The sequence below is a fragment of the Nylanderia fulva genome, unplaced genomic scaffold (genome assembly GCF_048542155.1).
Source record: "Nylanderia fulva isolate GAGA-0341 unplaced genomic scaffold, ASM4854215v1 Scaffold21, whole genome shotgun sequence".
Classification (NCBI taxonomy): Eukaryota; Metazoa; Arthropoda; class Insecta; order Hymenoptera; family Formicidae; genus Nylanderia; species Nylanderia fulva.
This window is the reverse complement of record NW_028190275.1, coordinates 2,578,078-2,592,892: the sequence shown is the minus strand read 5'-3', so window position 1 is coordinate 2,592,892 and position 14,815 is coordinate 2,578,078. Positions and strand designations below refer to the sequence as shown.

The 14,815-nt window shown below is 37.7% G+C and overlaps 1 protein-coding gene across 2 annotated transcripts in view; it reads right to left on the bottom strand.

The window, feature by feature from the left end:
• Positions 1–14,815, bottom strand: part of InR-2 (insulin-like receptor-like) — a 59,474-nt gene that overhangs the window by 9,132 nt on the left and 35,527 nt on the right. For both annotated transcript variants that reach the window (XM_029310046.2, XM_085482643.1), the window contains exons 3-11: positions 9,701–9,875; positions 9,301–9,547; positions 5,372–5,477; positions 3,316–4,710; positions 2,365–2,675; positions 1,664–2,056; positions 935–1,470; positions 361–853; positions 35–276 (exon numbers count right to left, since the gene is read on the bottom strand). In XM_029310046.2, coding sequence (XP_029165879.2) covers positions 35–276; positions 361–853; positions 935–1,470; positions 1,664–2,056; positions 2,365–2,675; positions 3,316–4,710; positions 5,372–5,477; positions 9,301–9,547; positions 9,701–9,875 — 3,898 coding nt within the window. The remainder of the gene's footprint in view (positions 1–34; positions 277–360; positions 854–934; positions 1,471–1,663; positions 2,057–2,364; positions 2,676–3,315; positions 4,711–5,371; positions 5,478–9,300; positions 9,548–9,700; positions 9,876–14,815) is intronic.

The following is a 14,815-nucleotide window of genomic DNA, read 5'->3' as shown; positions in this document are numbered from 1 at the left end:
AACACGTTAAGAAAATTTTGTGAATATTTCTTACTCATTTTGCGGTGAATGTGAACTATTTTGATTTCGAGCTTCAATCCCTTCCAGGCTGTGATAAAAGCTAACATTCTCAAAGCATTCCATAATAACTTCTTGCAATAATAACGTCTCGATGTCTATGAAGGTAGGTCTTCTCGTGGCTTTATGATTCCAGGTACGTCTCATCAAACTGTACAATGAATCGGGACAATTTTCCGGTCGTTCCATAACCCCTCCTTCAATTACATAACGCAGCACCTGAAGAACATTATAATAATTTAGAGAAATGTATTTAACAAGCAAAGAATATTTTATTTCAAGAGGATTCATACTCATTCATACCTGATCATTCGATAAACCTTGATACGGCTGCGAAGCTAACGTCACCATTTCCCATAGAACAACTCCGTAGCTCCAAACGTCGGAAAAACTGGTGAATACACCGTCTTTTAAACTTTCTGGCGCCATCCATCTAACAGGCAAGAGTCCCTTGGATCCTTTTCTATAGTAATCAGTTTCATAAATATCCCTCGTCATGCCAAAGTCACCGATCTTCACAGTAAGATCTTCGGCTACCATGCAATTACGAGCAGCCAGATCTCTGTGAACAAATTTCTTCGCTGAGAGATAAGACATGCCGTCGGCAATTTCGACTGCCATTTGCAATATATCTCTCAATGTCGGTGGTTGTTTAGAGTTTTCGCAAACATCCGGTCGGTGACTCCTTAAATATGTCTTTAGATCACCGTTCACCATCAGTTCCATAACTACCAATGTAGGCTGGCCTTGTGACACTACACCCAACAATCTGACCACATGATGGGTGTTGAAAGCTCTTTAACAGAGAAAAATATAATGTGAGTTAAAAAAAGTAATAATAATATATAGAATTGAAGAAGCAATCAATCCCTCTTACTTCATGACGGACGCTTCGTTAAGGAACTCTATCCGTTCACGGTCTGTTGCGTTTTCGTTTACAGTTTTCACGGCGCACCGTACTTCCGGTTTACCTTTGACGACATCTTTGGCCAATCCCTCGTATACCATGCCGAAAGAGCCGTTTCCTAATTCACGTAATAACTGTATCTTTTTTCGGGGCACTTCCCACTCGTCTGGTACGTAAGTAGTGCTCACGTATTCTGGATTCACCGTCGCAATTAGTTTCATACTAGGCACATTCCGCATCGATCTTCTTTTAAATATGTAAAATAACGTCAGAAAACTCAATATTCCACCAAAGCTCGATATCGACCAGAAGAAAATCCAGAATGTATTCATCATGCCGTGTTCTTCTATATAAAAATATTTTATTTCAGTGTACGCGCCGTATCCAGCTAAACTAGTAGCCCGAACTTTCACAGAGTAATTTCCAGCAGGAAGATCTTTCAAGATATACGAATTACCCGCGTTGGTGAAATCGCGTCTTGTGATACACACCACTGTTGTTTTTATCTGCATAATACAGAAAAAGAGATTACATTTAGGTGTCATAACAGCGTATTCAAATATGTAAAAGTAATATTTTGTAAATTATAATTTTTATTCAAATTTATTAAATTCTTTCCTCTCTCTTTCAAAATATATCGAAACGCATTTGCAGCAATTTTGTTCAGTTGATAATAAAACTAAAAGACATGTTACTCACATTTTTTATATCTACTCTTTTGTATTCAATCTGATACGTGACGATTAGGCCATTGGGTTGAGGCGGTTCGTCCCAGTACAATGAAACCACAGTAAGACTGTTATTCTCGCCAGAAACACTCAGTTTAAAAGTGTTTGGTGGAATATTATCCGCGCTCTCCATAGCCAATGTACGGTACGTTTTCATGCTTTTTGTTGAGCAATTATTACTCTTCAATTCAGTCTCATTTACAACTCGTTCTCTGCAAGCTTGAACCTCGATATTGTACGCCGCAAAGTGCCGCAGGTTCTTCATCACGAAACTAAGATTCGTACTCGATATCAGTCGCTCGAATACTATGAACGTGCCATTTTCCATTTTATCCTTATTTTTATCGTTAGTATTAGCCTTATCCTGAAACATGCAAAAAAAAAAAAAAAACGTATTCGGTTTGTGCCCAAAAATGTACAACGTAATTAAACGCAGCCAACAATAAATTATTTTATCTGCTGATTTATTTTCCATTAATATTTCTACAAAATTTTATTGACTTTTAATCGGTTTATGCAGGATATAAAATATGATTAAAATTCTTTCCGAAATGTTTTTACCAAATATAAATTTGATAGATATATAATTTGTTTCATTTTTATATTTATTTATATAATTAACAGTGAATTTAAGCAAAGATCTTGGGAGTGAAATGCTTTTGTCGATCTTACCTGTTGATCGTTACTCTCCTCTTTAGCATCTTTAGTTGAGTTTAGTTCCGCCGTTAACAACATTTCGCTATTTACGTCGCGTCTTCTACGCGTGTTCATTCGTTTTATATAGACCTGATTGTGCAATGCGTTCTCGAAGGCGATCGAACTAGAAACTTCCTTTTCACGCATCGATTGATCCGTCGTTTCTCGATCTGCGCAGCTGCACGAAGTAGTCTCGGGTGATTTCACCAATTCCTTCTCTTCTTCGGCACGTTTCCTTTCTTCCTCCGCTACGACGGACATCGGTTTCTTCTCGGGCAATGACATAGCTATGAAAAATAAGTTTAACCCGCTTATAATAATTGTAATAATCGTACTTGTTTTTCTTCATAAATATTACATATCAAGTTAAACTTTGCCCCATGTAGAAATTAAAAAAAAAAAAGAGGTATAAACATTAGTCCAAAAACGTTTTATTAAACATATGAAGTATAAAGACAATAGCGAACTCGATCTTAAAGTGTAAGAAAAACAGTTGGCGCTGTTTATCTAATCTGTTTATTCTAACAATGCTTTTTATTTTAATTAAATTTTTATCGTCAGTGAAAGCAAAAGTGTATCATCACAAGAGTCAATTCGCGACAAGAACTAATCGAGATTGCTTTGGCATTCGCGAACTAAAAATAAAACTTTATCAAATATTCAATCTCTCAACGATGTCAAGCTTGCATTAGAAACAAAAATAAATTTTAAAATAAAAAATTAAGCAAACATATTTTTAAATGTATTTTTAAATGTAATGTATGATAAAATGTTTTTGACCAATGTTAGAAAGTATATTTTTTTCTTGCTTCTACCATTAAACATTAACTTTGAGACACATTGTATACTTGACTTTTTAGAGAATTTAATATAGAATACCATTACTCTGAAGAAAAAGAAAAAAGTGTAATGACTTTTTTTAATTACGTTCGTCACAGTAGTTTCTCTGATCGATGAAATTCGTGTCATCGGGCTCCCAGCGGCCAACGATTCGATAATACGTGAGATTTCCATTTTCGTAAAGCGGCGGAAACCAGGTCATAACCAGCTCGCTGCTGGAATTACTCCAGATCGACAGAACCCTAGGTGAACTAGGCGCGTCTGGCATTGTCGTAAAGTACGTAACTTCGGTTTGGCCGCCCGATTCTTCCGTAGCTATGGTGTAAGTCTTTACGTAGTAAGCGTATTGAGTATACGGTTTCAGTAGGGTGAGTATGTGAGCCATATACGGCGGTTGCTTCGTGTCGTTAACGAACTGTGGTGCTGCGCTTTCGGGGGAGACGTCCTCAACCCGCCAACCATCGCCGCCGCAAGCATCGCGACCATCGTACATCGTCACGTTTTTATATGGCGCTTCGATGAAGTAAACAACGTAACCCAAGAGGGACCGGTAATCGTGATGCACAAAATATTCCCACTCAATAATAGCACCCCTAGATGTCTTCTTGGAGACCCGGGTTTGCAGTTGAGTGACGTTGCACGCGACCTTGTCTCCATTGCTGTTGATCGCCACGTCGTGCTCGGTGAAATTGTCCAATTTCGCCTTTTCTCGCAACATGTCGATTTTATACATGCACAATTTCGGATTAAAATGAAAGAAGACCTTTGCAGGGCCTATCGAGGACAAGATGGTAATGTTCTTATGCGTACTCCAGTCCCAGAGCTCCTGAAGATTCTGATTGTCGAGCACCGCGAGGCTATACTTGTTGTTCTCGAGCGTATTGCCGCGTATCATCCGCAGATTCTTCAGAAAGTTGAGGGATATCAGTGGGAAGCTACGTATGACCTTCAGATAACCGTCTATCTCCTCGATCGTGCTCAGATTGTCCTCGAGCTCCTTCACGATGTTCTTGCCGCCACGTATTTGTATCTCGAGGCTGCCCGCGATATGCGTGCATCCGCGTAACTTTTGTGCCGCCGCGATGCTATCCACGTTTGCGCCGGAGCACTCCTTCAAGCACGGACCCTTGCACTTTCGGCAGGACAGATGCCTCTCGCCTTTCTCGTCGCTCTCCATGAAACCGGCCGGACATTCGATCACGCAGGTGCCGTTGAACGGCTTGTACGGATACGGCTTGACGATGTCGAAAGCTTCGCGTGGTTTCGGCATATTCCGGCACTCCTGTTCGGTGATGCAACGTCGATTCATGAATTCGTACTTGCCGGGAGGACAACGGTTCTCGCATCTGTCGGCGATTATCACGTTCTTGCAGACGGTGCAGTTGTCGACCGTCGGTCCCGTGCATCCACCCAGACAGGAAGGATGACAACACTCTCCTGTCTCGATATCGCAAGCGTTGTCCCCGCACTTTTCGTCGCATACTGCAGAGATAAACCATTTCGCATTTTTTTAAAATCATATCTACATATCTAATCTCTCATGTATATATTAATTACAAGTTAAGTCGACTAGAGAAAAAACTCTTCATCAATATATAGGATTTTGGCTTTCGGTGGAATTGGTTTTTTTTTGCATGTTGTAGATTATGTCCTGCTGAACAAAAGATAATAGCCTCAAAGCTAAATATTCTAATAGTTACTGAGTTACTAGTAAAGTCTTAATTTTTTGTGTTTGACTGGCTGTAAATCAGTAATCATCTGTTATTTAGCTTCAAGCCTATTACATTTTTTGTTCAGCAAGTCATGAGTTACATGTGAAAAAATCAGTTGATTTTGCCGGGATTTTATGCAGATTCAAAAGCCTCGTACTAAAATTATATAGAATTGAATCTTGGTAAGATCAGCTGGTTTGCTCAAATGTTATATAACTTATGATCTGCTGAACAAAAAATATAAGTAACTATCGAATGTTTAGCTTTGAGGCTATTACATCTTTCAGCGAGTCATAAGCTACAACATATGAAAAAAATAGTCAATTTCGAAAACCAAATCCTATGTATTTGGTGCAGAGTCCATTACTCTTTCGATAGAGATGGAAAAATACATTGCGAATAAAATGATTCGGTCGCAAATTATAATTTACCTCGTTGGCAGTGTTGTCGATTCCAGCACAGAGTCTCGTCGTGTTTCGTCTGCCTCGGCGGGCAACCCTTGTCGCACACCGGACAACCGTTCGTTATCTTGTTACCCTGCACAAACAAAGTACGCTGAGTTCACTAACAGCAATCACTCGCGTATTCCCACGTAATTTCCACGATGATTTCCCTCGAGATTTCGTTTATTTCCGACATTTCTCGCATACTTGATACGCAATTGCGAAAAGTTTCAAAATAACGTTACAAAAGCAAAGAACGTTCCCTTGCGCCACTACAGAAGCAAGCTGTAAACTTTTAAAATTCTTGCATCAACTCCCAAAAAGTATCCTGAAATGCTAAAGCCTTAACTTTAAGAAAAGATGTTATCCTTTCTTCCTCCCCGTCTTTGCATATATTATCGAAGTCTATAACCAATCACCTTCGCGCCATCACTGTTTCCGTAATCGAGCTCTTTCTATAGAGATCCATTTCGACTGATATGTAAAAATCAGAATAAAATGTAATGAAGCTCCTCGGTGCGTTAATTTTTTTTTTTAAGGCAAAACTCGAATGATTCTTTCGCGGTGCGTAGAGAGAAAACAGGACTCTATGCAATGGCTCGTATTCGATGACCCGAACCGTGGTTTCTTCACGATGATAATGTTTCCTGTAGGAAATGCCGCGTACACGATGATTAATCGAAAATCAAAGCGCGTGGATTCTTAATCGCTTCAAGGTAAATGAAATACAAAATAAAAAAAATTAAAACATTTTAGTTAAAAAAACTTGGCGCTGCTAAATTAAACAATGTGCTAATAATATTAACGTACTCTGTATGTACATTTATGTTTCAGTTTATTGTTCATTAATATTTCAGTTATTATGATAATGTAATTTTTAAGTAAATTAATTATTTGTTATTAAAGTAATGTTTATATAGAATAATTTTATTTGTTTTAACTTTAAGATATACCTATTGCAATAACTAATTAACCACTATGCTAATGAACGAACTCCGTACATATTTACATTACAAATATTTTTTGTACTTTCAAATTAAATAAATTGTTTAGTAGTTTATTTGTTACGTTAAGATATATTGCCATAAATTAATTATTTGTTACTTTAAGATATATTATAGATAAGATTCATTGCAGTAATTTTGAAATTGAGCAGCGCCAAGTTTTTTTAACTAAAATTTTTTAATTTTTTTTATTTTGTATTAATTTTTTAATTTTTGCATAAGTTTCTAATTTTCAATTTTTTTTATAAATATTTATTCATTTGGCGCAACTTTTAGATATCATTTTTTTTTTTAGAAATATTAATTTTACAACATAAAAGTTTTATATTTTTTATAAAACACTTTAACACATGACGCGTAAACTTGGCGCCCTTTTTTTACCTTTTTTTTAAAAAAAGGTATTTTTTTATGGATATCATTCCTTTTTGTAGTATATATATTTTTTATAATTTAAAATAAGAAAGCAAAGAATCCGCCATCACCCTCGTCATTATTTCATATGCTATATATATTATTTATTAGCCATCTTTTGTAAAAATATTATATAAATATTTTTAGCACCTCTAGGCCACTGTTTTTTTTTAACTAGTGCATCATCAACTTCGACCCAAATGTTAGATCCTCCTATGATATGCGATAACACATATTTGATTTTCTTTCATACCAACATCTTTTACCGCTACCATTTCCTACTATTTCTTCATAAATATATAATTATTGCTAAAAAATAAGCAAACAAAAGCTAATATTATATAATAAATAAAATGTAAAGAAAAAAATTATAATATATACATTTTTGATAACTCTGAGTACTTCATAATAATGCTATAAATTATCAAATTTTTATTACATTAATATTTACATTTTATTAATTATAAATTATTAATTTATATTCACTTTCTTATTTTATAGCAATAATTACATACATCTGAATGAATGATTGAATGAATAAAAAAATAACGGGATGGTAATGTGACAGAAAAGGTTATAAAAGAAAATCACATATGTGTTATCGCATATCATATGTATGTAGCATAATATTGCAAAATTTAAATTTAAAAGAAATATGTAATATTGCATATTACATATTTCATATTCTATTATAATTATTTATTGCACTGCTATCTTATTCAAATCAAAAGATTCAATTTATGTATGTAGGTTAAACTGAACCTATGTCAATCAATGTGTCAAAACATCATTCATGGAGCGACATTAACGCTATCTTGCAATGAATGCTCGAAATGGACATTTTCAAATACATGCGCATTGAGAAGGTCGACGACGACGACCAAAATTTATAACAATTTTTAAGAAAAACAAAGTTTAGATTATAATATCTCCGTTAATAAAGCACATAGAGAAAAAATAAAGGCACTTTCTTTTATAATTCAAACCTAATCTATCGATTGAGCATAATAAGAACTCGATCGCTTCAGCCGTTATTGCATAATTGAAATATATGATGTTCTCAGATGTCAGACTCGCGTTATAATACACGGTGTGCCTCGCTGTGCAAAGTGTCGTTTTTTGACTTGGCGCGAGACACTACCGTGTCTCTTGATGAATATTACTTGAACGCGGAAACAATGGCATTCTTATCGAAAGCTCTTATCAAATTATGCTATTCACATAATATCCAATTGCATGGCTTTATTACAGCATAATTGAAATATATGATGTTCTCAGATGTCAGACTCGCGTTATAATACACGGTGTGCCTCGCTGTGCAAAGTGTCGTTTTTTGACTTGGCGCGAGACACTACCGTGTCTCTTGATGAATATTACTTGAACGCGGAAACAATGGCATTCTTATCGGAAGCTCTTATCAAATTATGCTATTCACCTAATATCCAATTGCATGGCTTTATTACAGCACAGTACGATTTAATCGCTTCGGAAGATATACAGAGTGTTCGATGTAGATGGAGTATTATCGTGTTTTCTTTGCGGAAAAAAAGTCTCTTTTTCCTTTGTCGAAGTTTTCAAGCAATATATTGCTTTCAGAAATGTATTGTCGAGATATTTCACATTTTTCCTTCTTGTACTTCTCAAAGATCGAAATATTCTTTATAGAATACTCCATGGTAGTTGAACACGAAATATGCAAGAAATAAGATGGAATAAAGAAACTGCAACTATTTTTATTTACATGAGAGCCAGAAACCGTACTTCCCTAAGGGAATTCACTTTATACAGACTCGGTTGAAACTTCTTCATTATAAAAGTCTTCATTAAAAGTGATAAAAGTGTTTCATTTTATAAATATGTAAATACCAGACTTAATTACTAAAATTTTTGCACTCAGAATAATTTACGCAAACAGCAAGTGCACTGTATTGGAAAATGAAATTTAAAAAATGAGATATCTCGAAAAGACAGTATCCTATCTTTACACGAGATATCCTGTATGCTCATATCGCTTGTGACTTCGTTAATAACGCGCGCGCTTCCACAGAGCGTTGTAAGGTGAATGAAGCAATTCTCATCCACTTCCTCTCGGATTTCTTGTTCCTCAACAATTCACCGACAAGAGAGATCGCGGCGCGTCGCTTCGCGCCGCGAAGCGTGACGAATCGCGCGCGTAAAAGCGATACTAAATCTACTCTCGTCCGGAATCGAAATATCGCGGCGGAAAAATATGTAATCCCTTTGAAATAAATCTAAAAGACGAGATATATATGCATCTCGACTAGATACGTCGACATTCGTTCGCATATACCTCCTATATACATAGCGCAAAGTACAGAATAAAATCGGATACGCGGTTGAGCGAAAATAGAGAAGCCATTCCCGGTTTTAAATCGATTTATTCAAGTCGTCGAACTTTTCCTCCTATATAAAATAATCCGTTCCAGTTCAGAAGTTACGTCATGAGTATATAAAAAAAGGAAGGAGGACGATGACGCTTACCGATATGACGTGTTCCCCTTTGCCAGCTTTGGCGATGATGTCCCAGTCGATGGTATCGACGTAGCAGAGCGTCGGATTCTTCTCGAATCGCACGGATCCGCGTTGGATGTTGGTCAGCGAATGAAGATCGATCTCCTGAAGGTTATTCATCTCGAATGCCACGAGGGCATAGTTAATGAAGAGAGAATGGCCGCGAATGACCGCAAGGTTGGGGAACAGGCGGCCGACGCTTCTCAATCCGCTTACTCTGAAAACACGAGAGTGTGCAAGAGAATAAGGGATGAAATCAAGTTAAGCGGATGAAAGAACCGCTCACGAACCGCTTTCAACTCGGGCGTGGCCAGACAATCCTTGCTAAATACTTGTACTTGTATAAAAAAAGCTGCATAAAATAAGGTACCTGTATAAAATAAGGTATCCTGTGATCTCGACCAGATCGGGGAAGGTGAGATTGGTATAGGACGACGAATCCGCTCGGTCGATCAAGAGAATTTGTACGAAGCCCTCGACCACCCGGCAGCCTTCCAATTTCGAGAATTGATTCACGTTATTTCTTATGTCTATACTTTGGCACACTGCAACAGAGAAGGAGTGAAATCATACCGTGACCGGAGTTAATAACGCAACGCAGATACATGCACATTACGTATATTACAAATGTACGTATAAACCCAAGTAAATGTAAACGCACCGCGTGCATTCCATCTCTTATTTTTCGATCAAATTCAATCGCTTATATATTCTGTGTACATATAGTCGCTCTCATTTTTTATTTACATATTTATTTGCGAAATGGTGTATTTGCGTCAGACATGAACTTTCAAAGAATTTCTCTCAATATTTAATATACGACCAACATCATCTCTTTTAATTTGAAATTTAATTCCCTTTTTAGCTAGCTAAACATTTTTTTCAATACAAATAACCCGAGTCTATATATGCACACATTTCTTCGTCGATGATTATATTTATTTATAATTTATTATACACGGAGAGAATTTTCAGTGAAAATCGTGGCAATCGATAAGAAATATTAATATGTAAAATGAATCGAACATATTTTATATCTGATTGCGGTAGATATTAATATTGTTTATCGTGGTAAATATTAATTATAGAGAAACTCTTATAAAAAAATCTTCCAATATTCCATATTGTTTCACGATAATACCATGATTTTCAAGATAAATTCTAAGAGACAATTCTCTTCGCACGTATTTATACATTTACAAAATGTTTGTTTTCCACGCCGAAGGCGACGATATATAAATTCTCCTCCACGATTCTCCAGACACCTACCATTTCGTAAAACTTTTAACAGCTCCTTCTCTTTAAAGCGCAGATTTGTTTTCGGAGCAGAAAAATTCCAGACGGTCATGATTATATCTCTGGGAGACTTGATTGATCATCCCGCGTCGATTTATCAGTGCGGCGTTTAAAGATCGAGATTGAGAAATTGATGATGCGCGGATTCTCCCGGGAGGCGGATCCGAGCCGCGCGTTTGGCACGCGATCGCCGTCAACGCGCGGTGCGTCAAAACCGCGCGGTCCCTCGTCTTCGTTAATCGTCGCATTGTCGTCGAAAGAACCGAAGATTGTCGAGACGACGCGCTCAATTTCAACGTTTCAACAGAAACGCTAAAAATACCCACCAGCTGCACTGCCGCTCTGTTAAAACAAATGGGAGAAGAGACCATTATTCGCGCGAGCGAGCGTGGTGGGACTGCTTTATTAAGACTGGGATTGCTTTATTAAGATCCAGGATTGCTTCTTTATCATTGAGGGATAAGCCGCGCTTAAGTTTTCGCAACTCTCTTCGAAATAATCTTGGCGATAAGGGACCTCTCTCTTTCTCTCTTTCATTTTCGCTAACAATCACGTGCCTCGCGATCGATTTGCTTTTTTTCCTTTAATGTAGCACGTTCGCGTCATCAGTTTATTCGCAAGAGTATGTTACATACCCGTGTGCTAAGAATAGCGTCGTGTGCAAATGCTTGCGATGAAACTAGGAGCGGCGATGAGCAAAATTGAATCACAAATCACTTTATAGTATACCGAGAATATACATAAATTGTGCGAATGTTATAATGAGATTCTCTCTCGCAGTCTGTCAATGTTGCAGAAAACTTGTAAGACCATCGCTGATCTGTCGTAACGTGCATTCTTTGGCAACATGTGTTGGCAAGATCAACAATTATGTTCAAACGCGTTCAAATGCAAAACGTCGACAGGTGTTGTCGCGACATTATTATCGCCAATAAACATTTGTCACATTCGTCAGTGTATGTTTTAAACAAGTGTCATGTCACGCTTGACAAAGTATCGTCAAGTCTTGTTTAATATCGTTCTATTATGTTCAATTTTTCGCTGTCAAGTCTTGGATATTTTTCCTAATAAACGTAACGTTATCAATATTTTGCAAAATCATATGTTGATGTCCTGAATCTCATGTAAAATAATTGCATTACGCGACATAATAACCTGTTTGTTAGATATTCTTTTATATCAAGTTCTATATATCAAAATTATTATTCTCTTTATCGCATCTCATAGTCTAACAAACATTTGATTACGGTTATTGTATAATAATGTATAATCAGAGAATAATATTCATTCATTATGATATAAGTACATACTATAAAAAATATATATATACGTACATATGTATAAAGAAAAAAACGAGAAGAGGATATACAATATGCAAAATAAGTTTACTCGTATACATACACATATATATATATATATATCTTGAATAATCATCATTATGGTTATTAGACGTATCTCTTTTTCTTTTCATTTTATACAAATTATATTCCAGGTTTTTTTTTGTATTGATTTTATTTAAATTTTAAATTGTAGAATAATTAAAACGTCATGCACTTTTGCTTTTTCAATAATAATTTTAGCCATTTCATAAATATTGTAAGCTATATGTATATTATAAGCAATTTTTTACTCTAGCCTCGCACTACGTAAACATCATTAAAAATCGGCAAGAAACGCGATAATAATCCTATTTGCATATTTTTTCAAGTCACAATTGAACGAAGAAATTTTAAAGATTGTTAATTTATACTATTATTATAAATTCCTCTCCTGCAGCGGAAAAGTACTCTGAATCGATTTAAACTAGGTCTCGAAAACCGATTAAAAACAAATGTAATTAAAATTCCGGTGAATTAATATATTTCTTTTATTTTTCAAAATGTTTCTCCTAGAATTTAAAGATTATTGTGTATCTATATGTATGAAACAATGAACGCGTCAATTTGAATAAGATTTGACATTTCTTTCCTTTCTGCGTCGATCGTTGCAGTTTCAGCGATTAATCGGTTAATTGAAACCATATATTGATCGATGAATCGTGAGCTCTAATTTAAACAGTCGATCGAACGGATCTATATATATACAGGGTTTGTCCGGAAAGTAATGCGTCGCATTTTTTTAAAAAAGAATTTATTGATCGCATAGGTAAAACAACTTAAAATTGTTCGAAGTATGACCCTTCTGCGTCAATACATTTTTGCCAACGCGATTTCCATGCGTCATAAGATTTCTGGAACTCCTTGACTGGGATGCTGTTCAGGGAGGCCGTCGAAGTAGCTTGTACGTTGTCAACCGACTCGAGCTGTTGTCCTTTGAGCTCCCTTTTCAGCCGAGGAAATAAAAAAAAGAAATTGGGATTATCTGCACAGAGTTGCTTGAGTTCTTCACAAACTTCCACTCGGTGTTGCTTTTGCGCATCGGTCAACACTCTGGGCACAAGTTTTGCGCAAATCTTCCGCATGGCCAAGTCTTCCGATACAATCTCGTGAACAATCGTTTTCGGCAAGTTCAATAATTCCGACATTAAGCGAACATTCATTCGACGGTCTGAATTCAATAATTGGCGCACACGAGTCACATTGTCGTCCGTTCGCGATGTTGACGGGCGTCCTGCGCGGGCCTCGTCGGCGACCTCCTTCCGACCTTCTCTAAACATCTTGTGCCATCTGTTTGACTGCGATTTGGAAAGGCAATCGTCCCCGAAAACTTTCTTGAGCATTTCAAAAGTTTCCAGCGGCGTCTTGTCCAGCTTCACGCAAAACTTTATCGCATAGCGTTGCTCTATCGTTCTCTCCATCACAAGTTCGACGCGACCACTAAGCAGAGGTTCACAGAATAAGCCGTCCTAACCCTCCAAGCGCATGGAAACAATTGAGCGACCTACCGTTGGAAAGCTAAGGGTACCCCCCTTCCTCCCCAACCGGTCCCATCGCTCTGCGATGTATAGTCGCGTCACAAAAAAATGCGACGCATTACTTTCCGGACAAACCCTGTATTGTTACGTCCGCGACCACCCTTCTTTTATCTCGAAGAAATGTCGCGCGCACTCAAACGCTCACACGCCGGAAATGAATACACTCGCATAGTAAAGCAATAAACTTTAATATTAGAAGCCAATAAACCGTAGCGATACAATATAATATTACGTGCATTAATCCTAATGCAAATATATCCGCCGATCAGCTGTCAGAGGATACGTCCTCACCGCACGACAGCTAGACCAGAACAAAACGCATCGATAGACATAAACAGCTTCTTAGCGACGATAGAAGATCCTGATAGAAGACCCTGATAGAAGACCCTGATAGAAGATCCTAATAGAAAATCCTGACGATCGTATAATACAGGGATGTATCGTCAAACGGGCGGGACACGGACATAACAATATATATACCTATATATCTGTCTAGTAACTTCCGATGCATTTCGGAGTCGAGAAGCGCGACCGGTCGAATCATGATTAATTAAGGCGAATTGCGATAATTATTCGGTCGCAGAGCGAAGGTGTAGCGTCCCGTTGCGCCGCGTCGGGACTAATCAGCAACGCGGTCGAGTCGACGTCGGCCAAGCAAGACGGAGCGGAGCGAGGCGAAGCGAGACGACGCACTCGACGCGACGCGAGATGCGATGCGAACGCTTCATTCATAAACGAATGCGCGCGAGCGTTGCGGTGTACGCGTACGCCCGAGCGTACTATCTACAATCTACGTCGTAGACTGCGTATATAAACAACGACGCGTAGACGCGTCTCGTCCCTGGTCGCAGGGAGCATCGTGGCGAAACGACTACGCTGAATCGCCGCGAATATCCCCTCGAGCCAACCTCGCATCCTTCTTCCGAGCTCATCGAGTCGTACCAGACGAAAGACAATTATTTCATTCGCGAGTCTTTTTAAAATTATGCCAAGAGCATGACGAAGAAAACAATTATATGCGGCTTTGCACAAGGAGGTTCCTACCACGTGCGTTATCTTCCTTCCTTGCCCTTAATTAGACTTCGCGTGCATATGTAAAGTCACCTTAGTGAAAGGAAAAAAAAGCAACAAACGTATATAGCTCGCTATCGCGGTCGGCTATCAATTATGAATAATTGTGCCGTAATGGTTACTTCGAGTTGCGGCGAATGCACAAGCTGTTTTACAAGACAGAGGTGGTTAAATGCGACACAAGTGCGCAAATAAGGACGACGT